At 40.0% G+C, this 20,392-nt stretch overlaps 2 protein-coding genes across 2 annotated transcripts in view; both read right to left on the bottom strand.

The window, feature by feature from the left end:
- LOC310632479 (ryncolin-3-like) overlaps window positions 1-10,040 on the bottom strand; it is a 31,322-nt gene extending 21,282 nt beyond the window's left edge. Inside the window, exons 1-7 of the mRNA XM_083349699.1 lie at window positions 6,864-10,040; window positions 5,393-5,530; window positions 4,181-4,252; window positions 3,876-3,911; window positions 1,710-1,843; window positions 1,152-1,281; window positions 175-309 (exon numbers count right to left, since the gene is read on the bottom strand). Coding sequence (XP_083205825.1) covers window positions 175-309; window positions 1,152-1,281; window positions 1,710-1,843; window positions 3,876-3,911; window positions 4,181-4,252; window positions 5,393-5,530; window positions 6,864-6,981 — 763 coding nt within the window. The 5' untranslated portion in view covers window positions 6,982-10,040. The remainder of the gene's footprint in view (window positions 1-174; window positions 310-1,151; window positions 1,282-1,709; window positions 1,844-3,875; window positions 3,912-4,180; window positions 4,253-5,392; window positions 5,531-6,863) is intronic.
- Window positions 10,041-11,227: 1,187 nt separating this feature from the next.
- On the bottom strand, window positions 11,228-20,100 carry LOC310632478 (ryncolin-4-like; the record flags this gene model as incomplete). The annotated part of the gene is made up of 6 exons (XM_083349698.1): window positions 11,228-11,478; window positions 13,286-13,420; window positions 14,647-14,776; window positions 16,300-16,433; window positions 19,534-19,636; window positions 20,056-20,100. The coding sequence occupies 6 exons, from the start codon at window positions 20,098-20,100 to the stop codon at window positions 11,228-11,230; spliced, it is 798 nt and encodes a 265-aa protein (XP_083205824.1).
- Between the last annotated feature and the right edge of the window lie 292 nt (window positions 20,101-20,392).

The raw sequence follows: 20,392 nt of genomic DNA, 5'->3' as shown, positions 1-20,392 counted from the left end.
TTGCTTTCTTTTACCACAGATGTTCTATTTCTGCTTGCATTTTGTTATCTCCTCCAGTTTTTCTATTATTAAATTTATTTGCTGCCCATCTCACTATTTGAACCAACTATTTATGTTTATTATATTCACCGTAAGCAGGTACTCAAATGCAGAGGGATTTTCTCTATTACTCACCCATGTTACCATTCAAATAGGAACCCAATATTAATTTGTAATTTTCACTTTCATTTGCGATTCTGAAACTGGAATATGTTGCAAACGTTCTGGAACCATTGAAATCTTCCAGATCAATCCTCAGCTGCTGTGTTCCTGAATACCAAAGGATAAATATTATTGGAGAATTACTAGAGGTGCAGAAGTCTTTGAAGGGAAGCCTGCTAATCATTGTGGTAGACTTTCATTCTACATGGACATGATCATAGTGGAATTATGATCCATGTCCATTCAAAAGCAATGATGAGTGATCAAGATAGAGGAACAGAATCAGAGGAGCACAAAGGATGTCCGAGGGGGATTAAATCCCTGTTTCACCTGAGTTTTTCCAGTCTTTTTACACAATTAGAAAGTGATCCTCCGCACTGCCACTTTTTTTCTTTACCTTTTACAAAGACAATCATTTAATAACTTATTCCCTACAAATGATGGAAAAGACAGTGAGGAGGGATACAGATGATTTCTCGGTTTCTTGATTCCACACATGTTTTCAAAAAGAAAATTAATGGACCCCCAGAGAAAGAAGGTAACTTTCTTCTTTTTTTCCTGATTCTAACATTTTATTTTTCAGCTAGTAATCAACCCTCTTGGGGAATCATGCTGCATAAAGCTCCAAGACCATTTCCAAATTACAGGAAAGAACATCTGTTTTTCCCAGATTTGATTTATGAATTTGGAATGTATCATTCATCTCTATGGAAGGAAATGGAAGTTACGTCTCATGGACTGACACAAACAGATCAGAGTGTTAGCTTTATGCTTACTCTGTTCCTGTAATGCAAAGAGAGCCTCTGGTACTATTGAAGGGCTGACTCTGCAAAGATTGATACTCATCTTTCCTTAAAAATTAATTCTGATCAAGATAAGCAATGTCTATATATAAATGGATTTAAAATATCAAATTGAGCATCATGTAGAAGAGGAGATTTGGGGCTTACCAGAGCTAGTGAGAAGATGGATCTTATCATTGCCCAACCAGAATTCTGATTCTTGCCTCCCAAATCCTTTCTTGTATGATTCCCAGTCACGGTAGAAATCGACAGATCCATCCTGCCGCCTCTGGAAGAGCTGGTGGAGAGAAAGGGAGTGATACCTCAGCATCTGCTTGATGGAGAAGCTGTTTTCCTAATCTTATGCCATTTCTGAAGTGGGGGAATGCCTTTCAACCTTGAATAGAATGATGACTCCTCTTCTAAGTCATAATTAGGGAGCAACTCCTTGGGACTGTCTTTGTGCCTTCAGTTCTCTACTGTCCTAGGCTCAAGTCCCTTGGGAATCTCATTCAGCCCTGGGGCTGCAAGTTGTCCATCACTAATCTATTCAGATGAGAGAAGACTGATGGATCCCTCAACAACTGCTATTATTTTATAACAAAAATGACAACATGGAGCCTACTTGTTTAAAAGATTAATTATAGTAATATGGGATTTCTTGCTATTCTGATGTATACAAGTAGATAATTATCTCTACCTCCCCTTTCTTGGGCTCCCACTTACCAACCAGCCTCCTCCATCTGTCTCCATGTCACAGAAAAACAGCATTGGGTTCCCCTTGGTTGGGTAGATAGTGTACCAGCCACTCAGGGTCTCCCCACGTTCCAGGAGGTCTTTGCAGTTTCTGGCTTCTGTCTCTGGAGGAAGAATAGGGAGGGTTAGATGGAGCAGTTCCGGCAAAATATATGTCTGGGACAGATGTTGACCTTTGTGGAGGATTCCCAAGTGTGAAATCACTATAATGTCTGTTGTAGGAATATGAATGCTTATTGTAATGCAATGAATTCATGGAGATCCCTTGTAAAAAGTTTACATAACAGTTTACATACAGCAAGATAATTCCAGGGGAAAGGAGCAGACATCTTTGGAACTATTGCTTGCTGAGGATGATGGGAGTTTGAGTCTCACTGGGGAATATTGATACATGCAAATGACAAGTGTCATTATGATCCTCAACCTGTGGTTCAGGGCTTTTTTTCTCATTGAATGCTCAGAACGGAGTTCCAGCACCTTTTTTGGATGGAACCTTGTAGGGTAGGCAAGGCGGGTTGTATCACATGTGTGAGTTCCGGCACCTTTTTCTTTTACAAAAAAAGCACTGCTGTGGTTAATGTCAAAACCCATTCCCATTTTATTTCATTTCATTTGTATTTCATCCCACCTCTCCTGGGTTTTGCCATGCTTCCAAGGGGGAGGGGGGATGTGCCTGCAGGGCATTGCTTTCACTTCCTCCCCCTCACTACAATGCAATCCCTTATTTTGTTTATTGGGGCTGTATCCTGTTTCCTGCATTATCTCTCTCTCTCTCTCTGAACTCTATCTTTTAAACTGTCAATTGAGAACAAAGGAAGAGATAGGGATCTAACCTCAGTGCCTGGATTTTGTCTACACTACCAGAGAAAAGTGATCCATTCTACCAGAATGTAGCAGGTAGCCAGATCATATGCCACACAGGGTTTTCAAGGAAGCAACCAGAGTTTTGAAGCTAGCTGACAGCCAATGCAACTCTCATATCTGTGGTCACATACAGACATGATGAGATGGGCCCATTACTGCTTCTACCATTCTATTTTGAACCAATTGTAGCTTAGAGGCAGTCTTCAAGGGTAGCCCTATGTAGACTGCCTTAAAGAAGTTCAATCATAAAGTGATCATGAGTGATCACCTGCAAGGATTACTGGTCAAGGAAAGGACACAACTGTCTTACAATATACTGTATACCTGTGCAAATGGTACAGCTATTCTTCTGATGCTTCCATCTACCTGTTGTTAAATGTATTATCTCATATTCCCCTATTCATTCTGAATCCTTCCAGTTTAATTGCCATTTTTCTCTATATATGAGGATGTAATCTCTTCTGAAGGATTTTCAACAGTATCTTTTGAATTTCTTCTTTTGTACAGTATATTTGATAACATGTTACTTTTTCCAAGACCATGAGAAGCCTTTCATTTTAATATTAAGAAATTATATATTCCCACATTAAATGTAAAGTATTGCACAGTCTCAGAACTCATCACTTTACATATTTACTGACAATCTGTAAAGATACATAAAAATACAGCTTATCACATAGTTTAGTAAGTTTTTGTAATTTTAATTTCAGGTATTTGGGTAGAAAATAAGGCCACACTTGGAATACTGCATCCAGTTTTGGTCACCATGATGTAAAAAAGATGTTGAGACTCTAGAAAGAGTACAGAGAAGAGCAACAAAGATGATTAGAGTACTGGAGGCTAAAACATATAAGGAATTGGGTATGTCTAGTTTAATGAAGAGAAGGACAAGGGGGGACATGATAGCAGTGTTCCAATATCTCAGGGGCTGCCACAAAGAAGAGGGAATCAAGCTATTCTCCAAAGCACCTGAAGGCAGGACCAAAAGCAATGGATGGAAACTAATCAAGGAGAGAAGCAACCTGAACTAAAGAGAAACTTTTTGATAGTTAGAACAATTAACCAGTGGAACAACCTGCCTCCAGAAGTGGTGAATGCTCCAACACTGGAATTTTTAAGAAGAGACTGGGCAGCCATTTGTCTGAAATGGTATAGGGTTTCCTGCCTGAGTAGGGTGTTGGACTAGATGACCTCCAAGGTCCCTTGCAACTTTATTATTATTAATAATAACCCAACAAGGAAGCTATTGAGAAAGAGGAAGAAGGGGCATACCTTTCGCTTGGCAATTGTCTAAGCTGCAGGCATCTCCTGTAAGAAGAAGAAAAAAGGCAATTTCTCGTGCAGTGGATAAACAGAAAGTTTCCTAAGGCCCATACATAAGAACAGCCTGTTACATGCCAGTGTATTGCCCATTCCTCTTAGTGATGGACTGCTATTATCATTTGGTTTTATATTACAAACAGTTCAACCAAGGATGCCATGAAATAAAGTGCTATCTGTGACATACAGATGTGCCAGTGGCTCCCCTTTGATCCAGCTCTTGCACAACCTCTAATCTCAATCAATAGGTGCATTACCTTTGTCACCTTTGTCTCCTCTGCCTCCTTTCGGTCCAGCTTTTCCAGTTATCCCAGCAGAACCTCTTTCACCTGAAGAAAAAGAGAAAGAAGAATGAGAGGAGGAGAAAGACCAGCTTAGCTTAGCAGCATTTAAATACGTCTAGAAAAAGATTTTTGAAGCCAGACATTGCACTGATGAAAATTTTAGCTCAAAACTGTTGAGAGTCTGGATGTCTATGAAGTTATGCTGGATTTGTAGGTCAGTGACTAACAAATCCTTGATAACATTGCTGATTCTCCTGAAAAGAAAAAAAAAGAAAGAAAACTCATGGGCATAAGAACAACTCAATCTAGTCCACCTGTCTTTAAAATGTTCCCACCAGTGGCGTAGCGTGGGTTGTCAGCACCCGGGGCAAGGCAACCGGAAGCGGAAATAGAGGGGCGGGCGGGCAGTGACGTCACGGCACTGCTGAAAAGACGCGCCCCACAGCGGCGTAGACTTTCCAAAAAGAGTCGCGTGCATGCGGGATGCTTCCGGGTCCCTCTCGAGGGCGGCTGGGCGGGGCTCCGACCTGCAAGAGCCGCTGCATTCAAGCTCGCACGTGAGCCCCGCTAAATAAAGCCACGCATGCGCACGAAGCTAGGCCGGCCGGCCAGTGGGTCCATCTTCGCTCGGCCAAACCTGCCATGGCGCCTGCGGGGCGCTTGCGGTTGGCCTGAGCCTGGGCGGAGAGTTGGCCGCTTCTATTTATTTTATTCAGTTTATGTGGCCGCCCATCTCACCTGCCGGACTCATTTCGCTTTGCAAGAAAGAGCAGCTCGAGAGCGGAGCCAAGCCAACTCTGTGCATCCCTTGGGGCTCCCTGAGCAGCTCAGTGCGAGCGCGCCCCCCAGATGTTGCGCCCGGTGCGGCCGGCCCCCCCTGCACCCCCCACGCTACGCCACTGGTTCCCACAACACCAGAGAACCAAAGAATCATCTCCTGATTACTTTGCTAAGACATTGACCTTTAAGAATCCTCTTACTGACTAAAGAACACACAGCTTTCATTTCCTATCTAACATTTGGGAGAAAGAGGATTGCTTTTGTCTCTCTGCTAGCAACTTACTTATCCTTTTCTAGGCAAGCAGCATTATTAATACAAAGCTTGCTTCCCACTGTTATAAGGAAAGACAGCAAATAAGCTGTTGTGAATACAGGGAATGACATCTTCAATGAGCATTTACTCACCTGGGGGCCCCTGAGGACCTGGGTCACCCTTTAGCCCTGGTGATCCATTTGTTCCTGGCACACCTGGAATTCCAGGTATCCCAGCCTGACCCTGGAGAATAATCTTGTCACTTCCGCATTGTGTTAACCCTTTCAGCTCTGGCATAGGGGAAAGAGCATAAAAAGGACACATCATGAAAAACAGAAGAGAAGCAGTATGGTCCCCTTATGGAGCAACAGGTTCACATTTAACCAAAATAGCAGGAGTGAGGTGCTAGAAAATCAGGGTGGAGCAGCAGGTAAGGTGAGTAGGGTGCCAAAGAGACACAAAAGTTCTTCCATTCATATTTTCCACACATAAACATTTCTGTTTCTGGGCTGTTGGAGAATCTGAGAATGAAATTAGGAGGCTATTCCCCAAGGACTCTTCTCTAACACAAGAGTGCATACTTCTTTTAAAAAATAATAATCCTTGATTGGTTTTGACTCCCCCTTTTTTCCTTCCTTTTTCTTTTATTTTCTTCTCCCCCCCCCTGCTTTTAAATGATTCTGGATTCTTGGCAACTGCTGGGCAAATCCCTGCTGCCTTCTTGGCAAGCTTACCTTCTTCTTAGAGCTGAGAGAGAATGACTGTTCCAGGGTCAGGTGACTTTGTGCAAAAAGTGGAACTAGAGCTCATGGTCTCTCAATTTCTAGCCTGATTTTTAACCGCTACACCAAACCAGCTCCCTTTACATAGTATGAAACTAAGGGCTTCCACATAAAGCACGGTTCATTAGGAGGCCCTGTCTGCATCTAGAAGATGTAGGATTAGACTTCCTTGTTCTTGTGTTTACCTATAAAACTGCTTAGGCAAATACTTAGGCACATGGTGCTTAGGCAAAGATCTTAATAATGTTTAACAGGTATCAAAACCCCAGCTAATATATGTTCCACATGTACAGTATAAAATGTCATCTGAAAATGACACTGTAGCCCAAGATCAATTCTCTGCTTTTATTTCTTTAAAAAACAACTTATTGATCATTAAAAACTATTGTGAAGCTGCGGCTGCTTTTAAAGGAGCTGTTTCCCTCAAAGAGCATCACAACTCATTAACTTTCTCCAACCTTTAAATCCCACCAGCACCCTCAAATAATGCTCAGTCTTAAGACACAACTTCACTGCAGCCAGAATCCATCCCTTACCTGTTCCTGAGTCATCTTTTTATCTGCAAAACTGCTAGTCAGCAGTGCCTAGATAGTAATAGCACTTAGACTTATATACAGATTTATAGTGCTTTACAGAACTCTCTTAAGCAGTTTACAGAGTCAGCATTGCCTCCAACAATTTGGGTCCTCATGCTCAGAGTAGAAGAAAGAATGTGAGGCAACTATTCATTTTCCCATGAACTGGCTTTATTGGGAAACTAAGTAACAGCATTCTGCTCCTGCACACAGACATCCCGCTCAGGCTAAGAACCAAGCTGAAAGATCACACAGCTGGAACTCACGTGCACAGCAAGTGGCTTCAGTGTCCTGGAGTCCTCCAGTACCATCATTTGAGACTTCTCCCTCCACAGAACTAGCAACCAGAAAAAAAATCAGGTGGAAACAAGCCCAAGGCTTCATCTTGCCTTGCTAGCTCTCTGTCTCTGAGCCAGAGGTGTGTGGTGTCTTGCCTCTTATATATATATATGGAGGTCTTTTAATGATTGCCTCAAGAGAGAAATCAGGAAGTGCTTACATTTTCTGACTAAGGATAAATATGCCCATATCTTTTGCAATCTCTTTGTGCAACTTCAGCAATATTGTTAAGGAAAAAGGATACTCTTGAATGATGCAATGTTCATCACATTACCAAACTTTTCCTTATATTGAACAATGTGTGCGTTGTAGCCACATTGTACCAGAAAAAAACACCACATATTAGTTTAATCAATAATTCTATAAATCCCTACAGTTTTCCTGATTAGACAAGTTCCCACATTCACTAAGCAATTGATATTGTGGTTTTAAGGGTAAGACATTTGGTCTTGGACTGGTTCTGAAGCACACTGCAGCACATCCATATCTTTCTGAGAAGGAATCCTTAAGCCAATCTTATCCTGCAAGAAATCCCTCTTTGATGATTAGCTGACCATATTCCTAGTTCACCAATAGCAAATCACTGATTTTAGACAATTTTTTTCCTAAAAGAAAAAAAAGCCATTTTTGTGTGTGCCGCATACATACTTGCAGTAATGATAATGATGGAAATAAAAGTTTGCTAGGTTCCTGGGTTAACAATAACAGCCACAAAATAAAGCCTTTAACTTCTGGAGTAAAATTCTGATAACATCTTGAATTGCAAGAAAAATCAGTCATCCAATGATGGATAGGGTAAAATCAAATTACTCACTGAAACTATTAACAATGAAGCTGAAGCTTATTTTTTTTACACATAATGTGGAGGCCAAAGTCACTGGAGAAGACTTTGCAGTTTGAAAAAAATGCAAGTCAAAGAAGCGGCTAAGAGAAGGTAAGGTGGCTGTTCCTGAGGACAAAAGAATGTGATTATAAGAAGTTATTTCTAATAGTCAGAGAATCCTGCCAAAACGATGGCCACCAAGTAAAGGAAATACCAGAACAAGAAGCCTCTTGTCATCACATGGCATCATTTAAGTTCTGTAATCTGACCTGTGAAAACTTGTTTTGAAAAACAGCAGAGATATTTTAAAGTAAACAAACTCATTTAAAACTGGTAACCCAAAGTAATTTATTTCTGTTTCTGTTGAACATTTCCTGGCTATTTCAGGACATTATTTTGTATCTCTTCGGCCAACATCAACAATAATCAGGGCTGGTTAGTGGTTAGTGAATGAAAGGATTCCCCTAAACAGCAGCTCTCAAACCACAAAATTAAAAGAAAAAAAAACAATGGCAAAAATTATTTTAATTTCAACTTTCCTCCTGAGAAACTCTCACTTGTGAATTGTAGTCTCAAAATGGAAATGATGATTGTGCAAAGCTTTAACAGAGTGTCTTGTTCCTTTAAACAAAACATCGAAGCAATGTGGTCCCCTTGATTCTTGTGATTTGAGTTGTTATTGCCAACTTTTATTTACTTTTTTCTGTCTCTGCTGTGTTGCTCAGTTTTTAGTTAGTTAAGACAAGCTAAACAGTTTGTCTTTATTTAGTTAAGACAAACTCTTTTCATGCCTCCGGTTTTCTTCTTGCATTCCAGACAGTGACTATTTTCTTTTCACATTAATTGCAACCTATATGCAAATTGGTACTTGGGACCAGGGACATATAGGGCGTGGGGAAACACTACAAATGAAACCCCACCCTTTTTTTAACTTTTAAAGTGTCAGTCAGAGTTGTCTGACATAAAACAAATTTGACTGACTGACTGAATGAATAATTTGGCCTTGCAAACATCACTGCATGCTTTAAAAAAAGCTGGAGCTTTGATAGTGCAGTCACGGTTGCCAAGTTGACATGTTCATCCCCCTTTGGGGACATGGGACAGACTGAGATGTGCCGAATGTTTTATTAATAATGGTTCACTCTGTTTTTTCTGGGTTAGGGATTGGGAGAGATAAAAGTATTATTGGACAGCCTAACTTTGAAGCCAAAATAAACTACACCCAAACCAATACAGAGCAAAACCAATACAGAGCAGCCAAACCAATACAGGGTCTGTGCAACCAGGGTCCAGTTGAGAAGACTTGTTCTATCAGGGACTCTGTCACAGGGAAGGTCCAAGCAACCAGGGCAGCCAGTCACAAGAAACTGATGTTCTTTGAAGCTTTGGAGCACCTTCTCAGCAGATCTTTTTGCTGAAGCTCATTTCCCTCATTTCCACCTAACAAGACTGCATTAGTTGTAGATGATATTCTCCATTTACTATTTAGATCAGGGGTGTCAAACTCAATTTCATTGAGGGCCGCATCAGCAATGCGGTTGCCCTCAAGGGGCCGGGTGGGTATGGCCAGGGTGGGCGTGGCCTACTGGGTGGGCGTGGCTAGAGTGCAAATGGCCTACTGGGTGGGCATGGCCAGCTCTACATCATTCGCATCAAGGGTGCCTATGGGGGCCTGGGCAGGAGTGAGACAGATCTGAGGGTCTCTGGCAGAAGGAGGGTCTCTGGGCCAGGGCCAAGGCAGTGGGGGCCATTCCCTCACTGTTTCCAGGATGGCTTCGCGGGCCACATGAAACCATTTTGCAGGCCGGATCCAGCCCCCGGGCCTTGTGTTTGACACATCTGATTTAGATGGAGAATGTCATCTAGTACTAATGCAATCTTGTTAGGTGGATGAAACGTATCACTGAAGACCATAAAATATATTCTATTCTGGGGGAGAAAATTTACAGTTAATTTTATGAAACACAAGATTAGTTTCTCATCCTTTTCTCTTCATTTAAAAAAACAACAAAACAAATAGTGAACTGTCATTATTAAATCAAGCCTAGGAGATAGAGACCGTTCTGACCATGTCTGCAGATTTTTAAATGGATCTCTTGCTGCCATTATTTAGCTGCTGGAAATGCAGGAAAAGGAAGTGTTAAAGATTGCCAGTTTCCTAGCAATAGCTATAGTTTCCAGAAGGCAAGTGATACCCTCCCCTCATTATTTCATGTTTGCTTCTTTTCTTCAATGTATCTTAAATTTTGTATTTGTGTTTTCTCTGGGGCTGTAAATTCTTGCAGGATTCAATGTGGACCGTGTATATTTATCTTTATTGCTGTACATTCCTATCAAGTTGCATACTAAATCAGTTGTACACTGAATTCCTATGCCAAAATATAACAATGCTGATAATTTAATTATTCCAGCAACTGTTGATATCCATATCCATGCCACCACCATTAAACATGGGAATAAACATGGCTATGGTATTTTAGCAAAATTAAAACCATAAAATGATTGGCTATAAAAGTCCATCCCAGTATTTTACATCCAAAAAAGATTCTGTGAAAGTTCACACATGGGATATAGAAAGATACTCTGGAGTTGTGTGATCTCAGGCTCAATTATGGAGAGAGGGTTCTTTGTTATGTAGAATAAAACATCACACCTGACTAGCCTTCAAGGCTTAGAGTCATATTTTGGAGATTCAAAGACTGTTATCAGCCCATATTAGGGATGAGAGACCAATTTGTTTTCCTTCTGGAAGCATTTCCTCTCAGTACTAAATGTGTGTTGAAAACACTTTCCCAAAGGTTGGAACTTTTTGTAAAGCACCATGTCCTTCAGAAAAACATGTAATGATCATACAGATATAGTAGATGCCCCAGAAACTAATCAGACTAATTTATTTAGTGAGTTAGACTTCCTATTCAGTGTGAATTATATGGCTGAAAGGAAGTGAATTTTTCCCCTTACAAGTTGATTCTAAAGATTTGATCTGTTATATTCCTCAGATTTCCTTCACCATAAAAAACACTGACACAGCTATCTCAGATATTGCTTTTACCAACTTAGTTATTTAAGGCAATTGGCTTATGAAAAGCTTCCAAGGGGTCCAAGTGAATCCTGTTGTTGAAGTTTATTCATAAGGCACAGACACACAAATGAGTAGGAACTGTTGTGTTATTATACTTACTTATAGATTATAGATCAATATACGTAAATGTCAGCTTTGCAAAATTTTCAGAAGCATTTTTCTCTTTCAAAGAATTTGCAAAATGGAGAAGCATTTGGACCCCATCCCCATATACATAAAAAAGAGAGTACTACAAGAGAGAACAGTCCAGTGAACACACAAAGGAACAGTTTTAAAGATTTATTGTATTTAATGTGCTTTTTCTGGAAGACAAAAGAGAAGAAGAATAATCTGCTAGTACTTTTGGAGTGATGACTGTTGAAAAATATGTTAAACTGTGGTTTCATTTACTGTGGTCTAATTTTCATATCTGCATACTTGTAAGAATATTGATAACCCTTCCCAGTATACCAGTTGATGCCATCAGCATAAGAGGTATGTTCCCCTTTGTGATACAGGCCATTCAGGTTGGAAGAGTGGCAGGCACCATACCACCAGCCTCCCTTGTAATTTGCAGCACAACTTGCGGGTTCAAAGGAATCATTGTCTTTGTCTTTAGTAGAGAATCCCAGGCCATTATGTCCTGAGAAAGAATCACCTAAAAGGAGGAAACTAGAGGTAGCATTGAGTTCATATATTCCAGGAATGCAAACCTGCAGGATATTTTAGTAATGAAAAAAGCACCTTCTTCACTGAGAATTAGAAAGAGATTGAACATTCTTTATTTGCACAATATTGTAGATTTGAACTTTGGCATCACTAGCCAGCCCTGTCAAGATGATACAATGTGTTTCTGTTTCTTGAAATCATGGTTAGCTTAACCTGAGTTGTTCAATATACCACTGTGAGGTCCACCTAAGAGGCCACCTTATAGATAATGATTGATAAACCAGAATGGTTAATGTTAACACGTTAAGTCAAATTATGGACAACTTGACTGAGTCTGGGATCACATTTTATTTTCTGGACCAGTTGAAGGGTTATAAGCATTCCCCTGATATGCTCTCAGAACTAGAATGAGCAGGATGGAAGTTTTATTTACCCTGCTCTTTGGGAAAGGTTTAAGAAATTATGTCACTGGGGGAAAAGGCATTTACTGCCGAGTTTCAATGGTGCATCAGCCATTGATTGCTCATCCAACACTAATCCAAGGAAATAAGAAATATTTTTCTTACCATATAGGTCAAGAATATGCATTAATTAATCAATTTCTATCCCACATTTTGAACCTGGTATCCTCCAAATGATTCAGACTTCACCAAAGTCAAGGTGATGCAATAAAATGATGTGTCAAAGTGCCATCTCTTATGGTAGGAAGAGAACTTTGGGGTTTCCTAATGAAATTGTCAGCCATTCAATTTGGCACATTCAGCCACAGAAACTCTGGGCTCTTTTAAATTATCAAGAGTCTAGCTTTATTGAAAGATCCATGTAGGTACAGCAGAAGCAAAGTCAGTTCTGAGATTGTCCCATGAAAACCCATATAAGTAAAACCCCTTGTCCCTCTCCGGGCCACCCACAGTTCATAGTTCACCGAGTTCAGTTATTTTGTTTTGGGAAAAGACTCTGTGCACTCCTCAAACATTTCATAACTTCAGTTTGGTGGCTAACATCTCATTGGCAATAGAAGACACTCTTGCATTCCAAAATTTCCCTTCCCCCCTTTGGAATTCACCCATTCGCCCTCACTTGATTTTTGGCAAACTATGAGCAACAGCAGGTGCAAATATGGAGTCAGGTTTGACAGAAATTAGTTTTGGGTTTGGTCAGGAAGAAGTAAAAGAAATATTCCTTTACTCAAATCACAATGTACTTAGCATTCATTATACAATATGGAAAGGAGAATGGCCACAACCTCTCATATATTTCTTTCCAAACCAATCTGTGGAAAATAACATTTTCACTGGCAATTGTGAAATGCAGCCATACTAAACTTGTGGTTCTCTTCATGCAACATCAGCAATGACAGCTACAGTAACATCCTTATTTGAACCCAGTGATGCTCAGTTGTTGGGACAAACCACCAAAAGTAGTTCATTCCTTCCTACGCTGCCTGACAGCCTCTGAAGGCTTCTGCCCTAGCTAGAGATACCATATGAAAATAGTCTGTGGATCATATATTTTGAACTTATTAAAGTAAAAAATGAGGTGGGCAACCTGTCACTTCATCCCTCCCCAACATTCCATTTGGGGACAGTAGAATGAGTTGGAATGATGTTTGGGGTTCAGTTTTGCAGTTTGCAGAGGATATGTGGCCAAATCATTGTCCCTGTGATAGGCCAGAAAGCAATTAGGCAGATCCTGGCTTAAAATGTTTCTGCATTCTGCATCAGGTCAAGGGACATGTAGGTTACATCCATTGTCAGAAAGTACTCAAATAAAGAGGCATTCTCTGTATTACTCACCCATGTTGCCATCCAAATAGGAACCCAGAGTCAGCCTGTAGTTTTCACGTTCATTTGCAATTTTGAAACTGAAATATGTTGCAAACGTTTTGGAACCATTGAAATCTTCCAGATCAATCCTCAGCTGCTGTGTTCCTGATTTTCAAAGAATAGATATTATTAGAGAACGAATACTAGAGATACAGAAGTCCATAAGGGAAGCATATTGATCATTGTAGTAGACTTTCATTCCACAAAAAACATGATCACAGTGGGATTATGAGCTACCGTATGTCCATTTTAAAACAATGCTAATTAACCAACATAGAAGGACAGAATCACATGCATTGGATGTTTCTGGACTTTGTGCACAATTAATCCAAAAGTGATCTTTTATCTTTTAATTAGTTAGGCAGTGAAGAGGGATGCAGATTGCTGCTCGATGTCCTAGTTCCACTTTTTCGAAAACAGGAGAATTTATGGTCCCCCAGAGAAGGAAGACAACTTTCTTCTTTTGTTCTGATTCTAATATTTTATTCTTCTGTTAGTGATCAACCCTCTTGGGGAATCATGCTGCATAAAGCTCCCAGACCATTTCCAAATTACAGGAAAGAACATCTGTTTTACCCAGATTTGATTTATGAATTTGGAATATACCATTCATCTGCTGGTGATGACCTATAAAGCCCTAAATGGCTTGGGTCTGGGATATCTGAGGGAACACCTGCTGCCGGCATCAAGCTCCCTTCGTCCTGTGCGCTCCCACAGGGAGGGTCTTCTCAGGGTACCACCGGTAAAAGATTGCCGGCAGATAATACCCAGGGGGAGGGCCTTCTCTGTGGGTGTGCCGGCCCTTTGGAACCAGCTGCCCGTAGAGCTTAGGACTGCCCCTGACCTTCGCTCATTCCCCCGGGACTTGAAGACTTGGCTCTTTGAGCTTTCTGGCCTGGACTGAGAGTATTAAATGGGGTTTTAATTGGATTTTAATTGGGGTTTTATATTTATTCAAGGTCTAAATGTAATCATTTTAACTGTTCTTAATTTTTGTAATTGTTGTATTGTTATTTGAAAAACCTTGTGAACCGCCCTGAGTCCTACGGGAGAAGGGCGGTATATAAGTCTAATAAAGATAAAGATCTCTATGGAAGGAAATGGAAGTTAAGTCTTATGGATTGACACTAACAGATCAGAGTGTTTGCTTTATGATTATTCTGTTCCTGTAATGCAAAGAGAGCCTCTGGTACTATTGAAAGGCTGACTCTGGAAAGATTGATACTCATCTTTCCTTAAAAGTTAATTCTGATCAAGATAATCAATGTCTATGCACATGGATTTAAAATATCAAATTGAGCATCATGTAGAAGAGGAGATTTGGGGCTTACCAGAGCTGGTGAGAAGATGGATCTTATCATTGCCCAACCAGAATTCTGATCCTTGCCTTCCAAATCCATTTTTGTATGATTCCCAGTCACGGTAGAAATTGACGGATCCATCCTGCCGCCTCTGGAAGAGCTGGTGGAGAAAAAGGGAGCGATACCTTAGCATCTGCTTGATGGAGAAGCTGTTTTCCTAATCTTACACCATTTCTGAAGTGGGGGAATGCCTTTCAGCCTGATTTTGCAAAAAGAACAGAATTGAATCTATGTCACAGTTAGGTAGCAATTGACACTGGATGTCACTGTATTTTGCTGCTTAAAAAGCTATTTTAATGTATCCCACCAGGCTCAAGGTTGACTCAGCCTTCCATCCTTCCGAGGTAGGTAAAATGAGGACCCAGCTTGTTGGGGGCAATAAGCTGACTTTGTAATAATGCCGCTTGGGAAGGGGCGAAAGCCCTAATAAGCAGGCATATACATAGAATGAAGGCTATTGCTAAGCACATTGATTTGTGCTTTAAATTGTAAGCCACCCTGAGTCTTCGGAGAAGGGCGGGATATAAATGGGATTAAAAAAAATGTCTCAAGTCTTGGAAATAGGTATATTTTATATCATCCCAAAGCCAAATGCGAAAAAAAGCCCACAAAAAATTAACCTACTGCACACTGTGTTAAAAAAAAACCATCCCTGGTGTTCTCAGTTAAATGTTTTAAATCAATAAATCAATAAACACATCCAAAGTTTGTTCCCTATGCTGGATAGATCCATGAAGAACATGTCTAGTTTGGTGTGGCAATTAGAGCATTTTCTATCGAGGAACAAAGAATCCTGCATAGATCCATGAAACTCAGTATGTAGGTTGACAGATGACTCACTCAGCCTAATTTATTTAATACAAAGATGTTGTGATAAATTTATTGCTAGAGGTGGTAATCCTGTCAGACCTTGGGAGGAGTGCAGGAGCGATGCAAATATGGATATTTCCAAGCTAGGCGAAAAAAATCAGAGACAGAGATGTCTGCTGGTGAAGTTACAAACAGTTAAGATGCCAACTTAACTTTTTGTCCCTCCCCCAAGATCCCCTACTCAGACTGGAATAATAGATGAAAAGGAACTTCCCCTGCAAGGAATGAAGGCGGTGGTCGGTGTCTGGATGGCCCTGCAACTACCAATGATGGGCTCTCTTCTGATCTATCTTATTATCAAGAGAAGGGAAAGTGCAAATAAGGCTAGGCAGGGCTGTTCTTCTCCCTTGCTGGCTTCCTGAAGGAGGGCACCCAATGGGCCACAAAGTGGGAAATACCAATCCCATATATGGACAGAATTGGCAGCTGTGATAGCTCCATTTTAGGGCTTCCAGTCTGTTCAATCTCACAATAACAGGAAAGTGTACCTCCAAGCTGCCTTGCACTCAAATCCCAAGAGGGTTTCATTAAGATTTGGGGCTGCAATTGTCCACCACTAGTCTCTTGACAAGAGAGAAGGCTGATGGGCCCCTCAACATCTGCTATTATTCTGCAACAAAAGTGGAGCATGGAGCCCACTTTATTGGGCTTCTTGCTCTTCTGTTTTGATATGTTCAAGTAGATAATTATCTCCTTCTCCTCCTCTTCCTCCTCCTCCTCCTCCTCCTCCTCCCCTGGAGGGTTCCAGCTTACCAACCAGCCTCCTCCATCTGTCTCCATGTCACAGAAAACCAGCATTGGTTTCCCCTTGGTTGGGTATATTCTGTACCAGCCAGTCAGGGTCTCCCCACTTTGCAGGAGGTCTTTGCAGTTTCTGGCTTCTGTCTCTAGAGAAAGAATGGGGAAGGTTGGGTGGGTCAATTCAGGCAAGTTCTGCTCTGAAAAAATATATCTGAGACAGATGTTGATCTTTGTGGAGGGTTCCCAACTGTGAAATAATCTCTCTTGTAAGAATATGAATGCTTATTGTAATGTAATGAACTCATGGAGATAACTTTAAAAAAGCGATTACACAAAACAAAGCATGATAATTACAGAGGAAAAAGAGAACTAGAGAAGGCATCTCTAGTACTGTTGTGCTTGTTGGCTGAGGATGATGGGAGTTTGAGTTCCACCCTTAGAGGGTACATATTGTGAATGCTGATACATGGAAACAATATGTGCTGTATCATAGTGATCCTCAGCCTGTGGTTAATGGGTTTGTACTAGTCCAAAACCCATTCTTATTTGGCTACTAAAAAGTCTTTTCTTTTTCTTTTTTATAATATTTTATTAATTTTCCAATTTTACATTTAAGTATTTAAAAAGCAACGTGGTGTCTGTGTTAATCAATAGTTCAATAAAAATAGTAAAAATCTCAAGTTACATCATCAAATATTTCCTCTCTTTTCCCCTTAACATTTACTGTCTCATATTTAAACTAATACAATTCTTATTATATCAACTCAATAAAAACATTATTATTACATTTATCAATAAATTTTACTTATATGTATCTTAATTATTTTTTACATTCTATTTTCATAAACAATCCATATCCTGTTATTAATTTTTTCCCAATTTTTAGTTTCCCAATAATATTCCAATTTAACCTTTAATATTTATAATTTTCAGGCTTTAGGTAACCAAGATTTCCCTTATCTCAATTCATAACAGAATCTAATATCCAAAATACACATTTTATCTATTTGAATATAATCTTCTTCTATTTCCTAAAAATTATCTATTACCCACCATATTAAATCATCTACTTAATAATACAATATCCCCTTTAATAAATCAAAACCATTACCTGGGTTAATCAATAAATCAAACATATTCACAATAATTAATTTTTTTCTTTCAGGTCCCCTCTAATAAATCAAAACCTCAATTTTCTTCAGCCTTATTCTGGCTTTCTTCCTTTGCCAACTAGGCTTCCATATCAGTGCTTTTAGATCATCAAATAGATCTCCCTGTATTATTATATATGTTATTTGAGATAAAGGAGACCATTTAATTGCCATTTTTGGAAGGACTAGCCCATTTGTATTCATAAAGTTATCTCCCTATTATTACAATTCCCCATAATTGCCCTGATATGTTTATCTTCCATTCAATCTGTTCTTCTTTCTCATTTTTTTCTGATTTATATAGAAAGTCTTTTCCATTTCTAGTGTTGTCACTCCCTTTTCTGGATTTTCCATTAGCTATATTTGTTGGTCAATTGACTCCTCTGTCTTAATATCTGATTGTTCTACTTCTTCTGTTATCTTCTGCATTGTTAGTTCTTTGGTTATAGTCAAAGTTTGGTTTTGTGTATCTAAGATGTATCTTTTATGTTAGGACTTATTTTATCACAAGCTGAAGGAATGGTTTCATGTATTGCTTTCAACATGGAAAGGATCTTTTCCTGGTCTTCATCCATCTCTTTCATGTGTTTATAAATAGTATTTATAGTAGAAATCGTTTGTCAAGCAAGATTTTATAGTCCAAGGTATTTCATCATCTCACACAGTAACCAATATTCCTCAAATAAAGAGATAGGCAATTCCCCACATATAACTCTGAAAGTCAGTAAAAGTTTACATTCACAGTTCAAGTAGGCCAGTTATGCTGCCCAGCTGTTCTCTTACAGCTGTTTCTCACAGGTGATGCCAAGGTCAGAAGAGTCTTATCTAAGGTCTGGGCTTTGAGCCAAGTTTCTTTTAGGAAATAACAAGTTGTAATACCAAATGTCATCACAAGATGTCAGTGATGCCATTTAAGGTTTTTAAGTCCAAAATATTTATAATCCTTTTCCCAATTTTATTTCTTTTTTGTAGATAAAAGCAAAAGTCTCCAAAAAAGTATTAAAATTTTTGGTCCCCAAGTTTCAGGAACATATAAATGCAATTAGATTAAAGTTGTTCTTTTAGTGCTTTAATTCCCCTGGGTAGTCAGTCACCGCTATTCTTAGAGGGTGGGATAGAAATTCCCTTCCCTCTCTCCTGACAGGAGAAAGATTCTTCAGGCAGCTTTTACGGAAAAGAAAGAAAGTAGGGTAAAGAGAAGATCAGATCTCACCCAATTTAATCCACATTGCTTTCGAAGTGCTTGGTGGTAAGTTTGACTTCAGCGGTCTGCAGCCTAGTGATGAGCCATATTATTATAGCCTGTCTTTCCTCCACCGGTTTGGAGGGCTGCCCCAGATCAAGCAGAAGGGCTGCTGTCCTCCTGCAATTAAGTGGGGTCCCCTCCTTGCTCGTTGCCCCTACAGGGCAACTTTTGACCCTTTCCAGAATCCCCCAGTGGAGTGAAACTGAATGCAGAAAACAGAGCTCGCCTTCTAGTGTCCGCGGCAGTTGCAATGGCAAACCGGAAGTCATCTTTTCTTTTTCTTCATCAGGTAAATATGTGAAACTAAGTAAAATTTAAAACTTGAAGATGTATATCTTTTAGAAAGCCCTCATTCCCGATTTTCAGGACTTACTAGTGATCTTACTAGGTCACTTTTTAAGTCTTTTTGTATAAGTGTTATTATTATGATTTGTTGCCCAGTCAGCCAGATGTTTACATTGGATTTGGTATTTTTATCCCCTTTTAGCCACTGAGGGCTCCTGCCTCTCTTGTTTTATTTTTTGCTAGGCAGCATCTCTTCCTCTTATCCTCACATTCAATTACAGCTTCCTACTCCAGTGGTTTCTGAGTGGTCCATATGTGTAGAGAGATGCTGTTCCAGATGGAGGGGACCATGACAGAGAAGGCATGCTTCCTAGGTCCTGTTAGAGCAGAACATTTAATAGGAAGGACCCACTAGTGGGTGGATAGACACAGTGGGAGAAAAGCTGTGCATCAGGTAACCAGGTGCTATACCATGCAGGATTTTAAAGGGAACAGCCACTACTCTGAATTGCACCCAGATTCCAGCTGGCAACCAGTGCAGCTCTCAAAGCAGAGGTCACATACGGGCACCGGGAGACGTGCTGGTTACTGCTTGTGCTATTCCAGCTTGAACCACTGTAGCTTCCAGGGCTGAGCTAACATATGTTCCATATGAGCAAAATGTCACCTGAAAATTATAGGTCAAGATTAATTCTGTTTTTACTGATTAAAAGTAACTTATTGATTATTAAAAACTGCTTCTTTTAAAGGGGCTCCTTTCCCTCAAAGAGCATCACAACTCATTAACTTTCTCCAATGTTTAAATCCCATCATCATCTTCAAGAAATGCTTATGAAGCAGAACTTCACTACTGCCACATTCCATCCCTCACCTGTTCCTGAGCCATCTCTTTACCTGCAAAACTGCTAATCAGCAGTGTCTAGATTTCTCACAGTAGTTGTGAACAGAAGAAAGAATGTGAGGCAAGTATTCCTTTTCTCATGAACTGGCTTTATCGGGAAACTAAGTACCAACATTCTGCTCCTGCGCACAGACATCCCGCTCAGGCTAAGAACCAAGCTGAAAGATTACACAGCTGGAACTCACGTGCACAGCAAGTGGCTTCAGTGTCCTGGAGTCCTCCAGTACCATCATTCGAGACTTCTCCCTCCACAGAACTAGCAACCAGGAAAAAAATCAGGTGGAAACCAGCCCAAGGCTTCATCTTGCCTTGCCAGCTCTCTGTCTCTTTCTGAGCTAGAGGTGTGTGGTGTCTTGCCTCTTATATATATATGGAGGTCTTTTAATGATTGTATTAACAGAGAAATCAGGAATTGCTTACATGTTCTGACTTAATATGACCATATCTGATTGGCAATGACTGTTCAAGCTCAGCAGAACTCATTATATCATAGTTCAATAGGATAATGAACAAATAATGACA

This window comes from Vipera ursinii (assembly GCF_947247035.1).
Source record: "Vipera ursinii genome assembly, chromosome: 1".
In the NCBI taxonomy this organism is placed as follows: domain Eukaryota; kingdom Metazoa; phylum Chordata; class Lepidosauria; order Squamata; family Viperidae; genus Vipera; species Vipera ursinii.
Note: the sequence above shows the minus strand (reverse complement) of the source record. Positions and strands in the feature narration are given on the sequence as shown.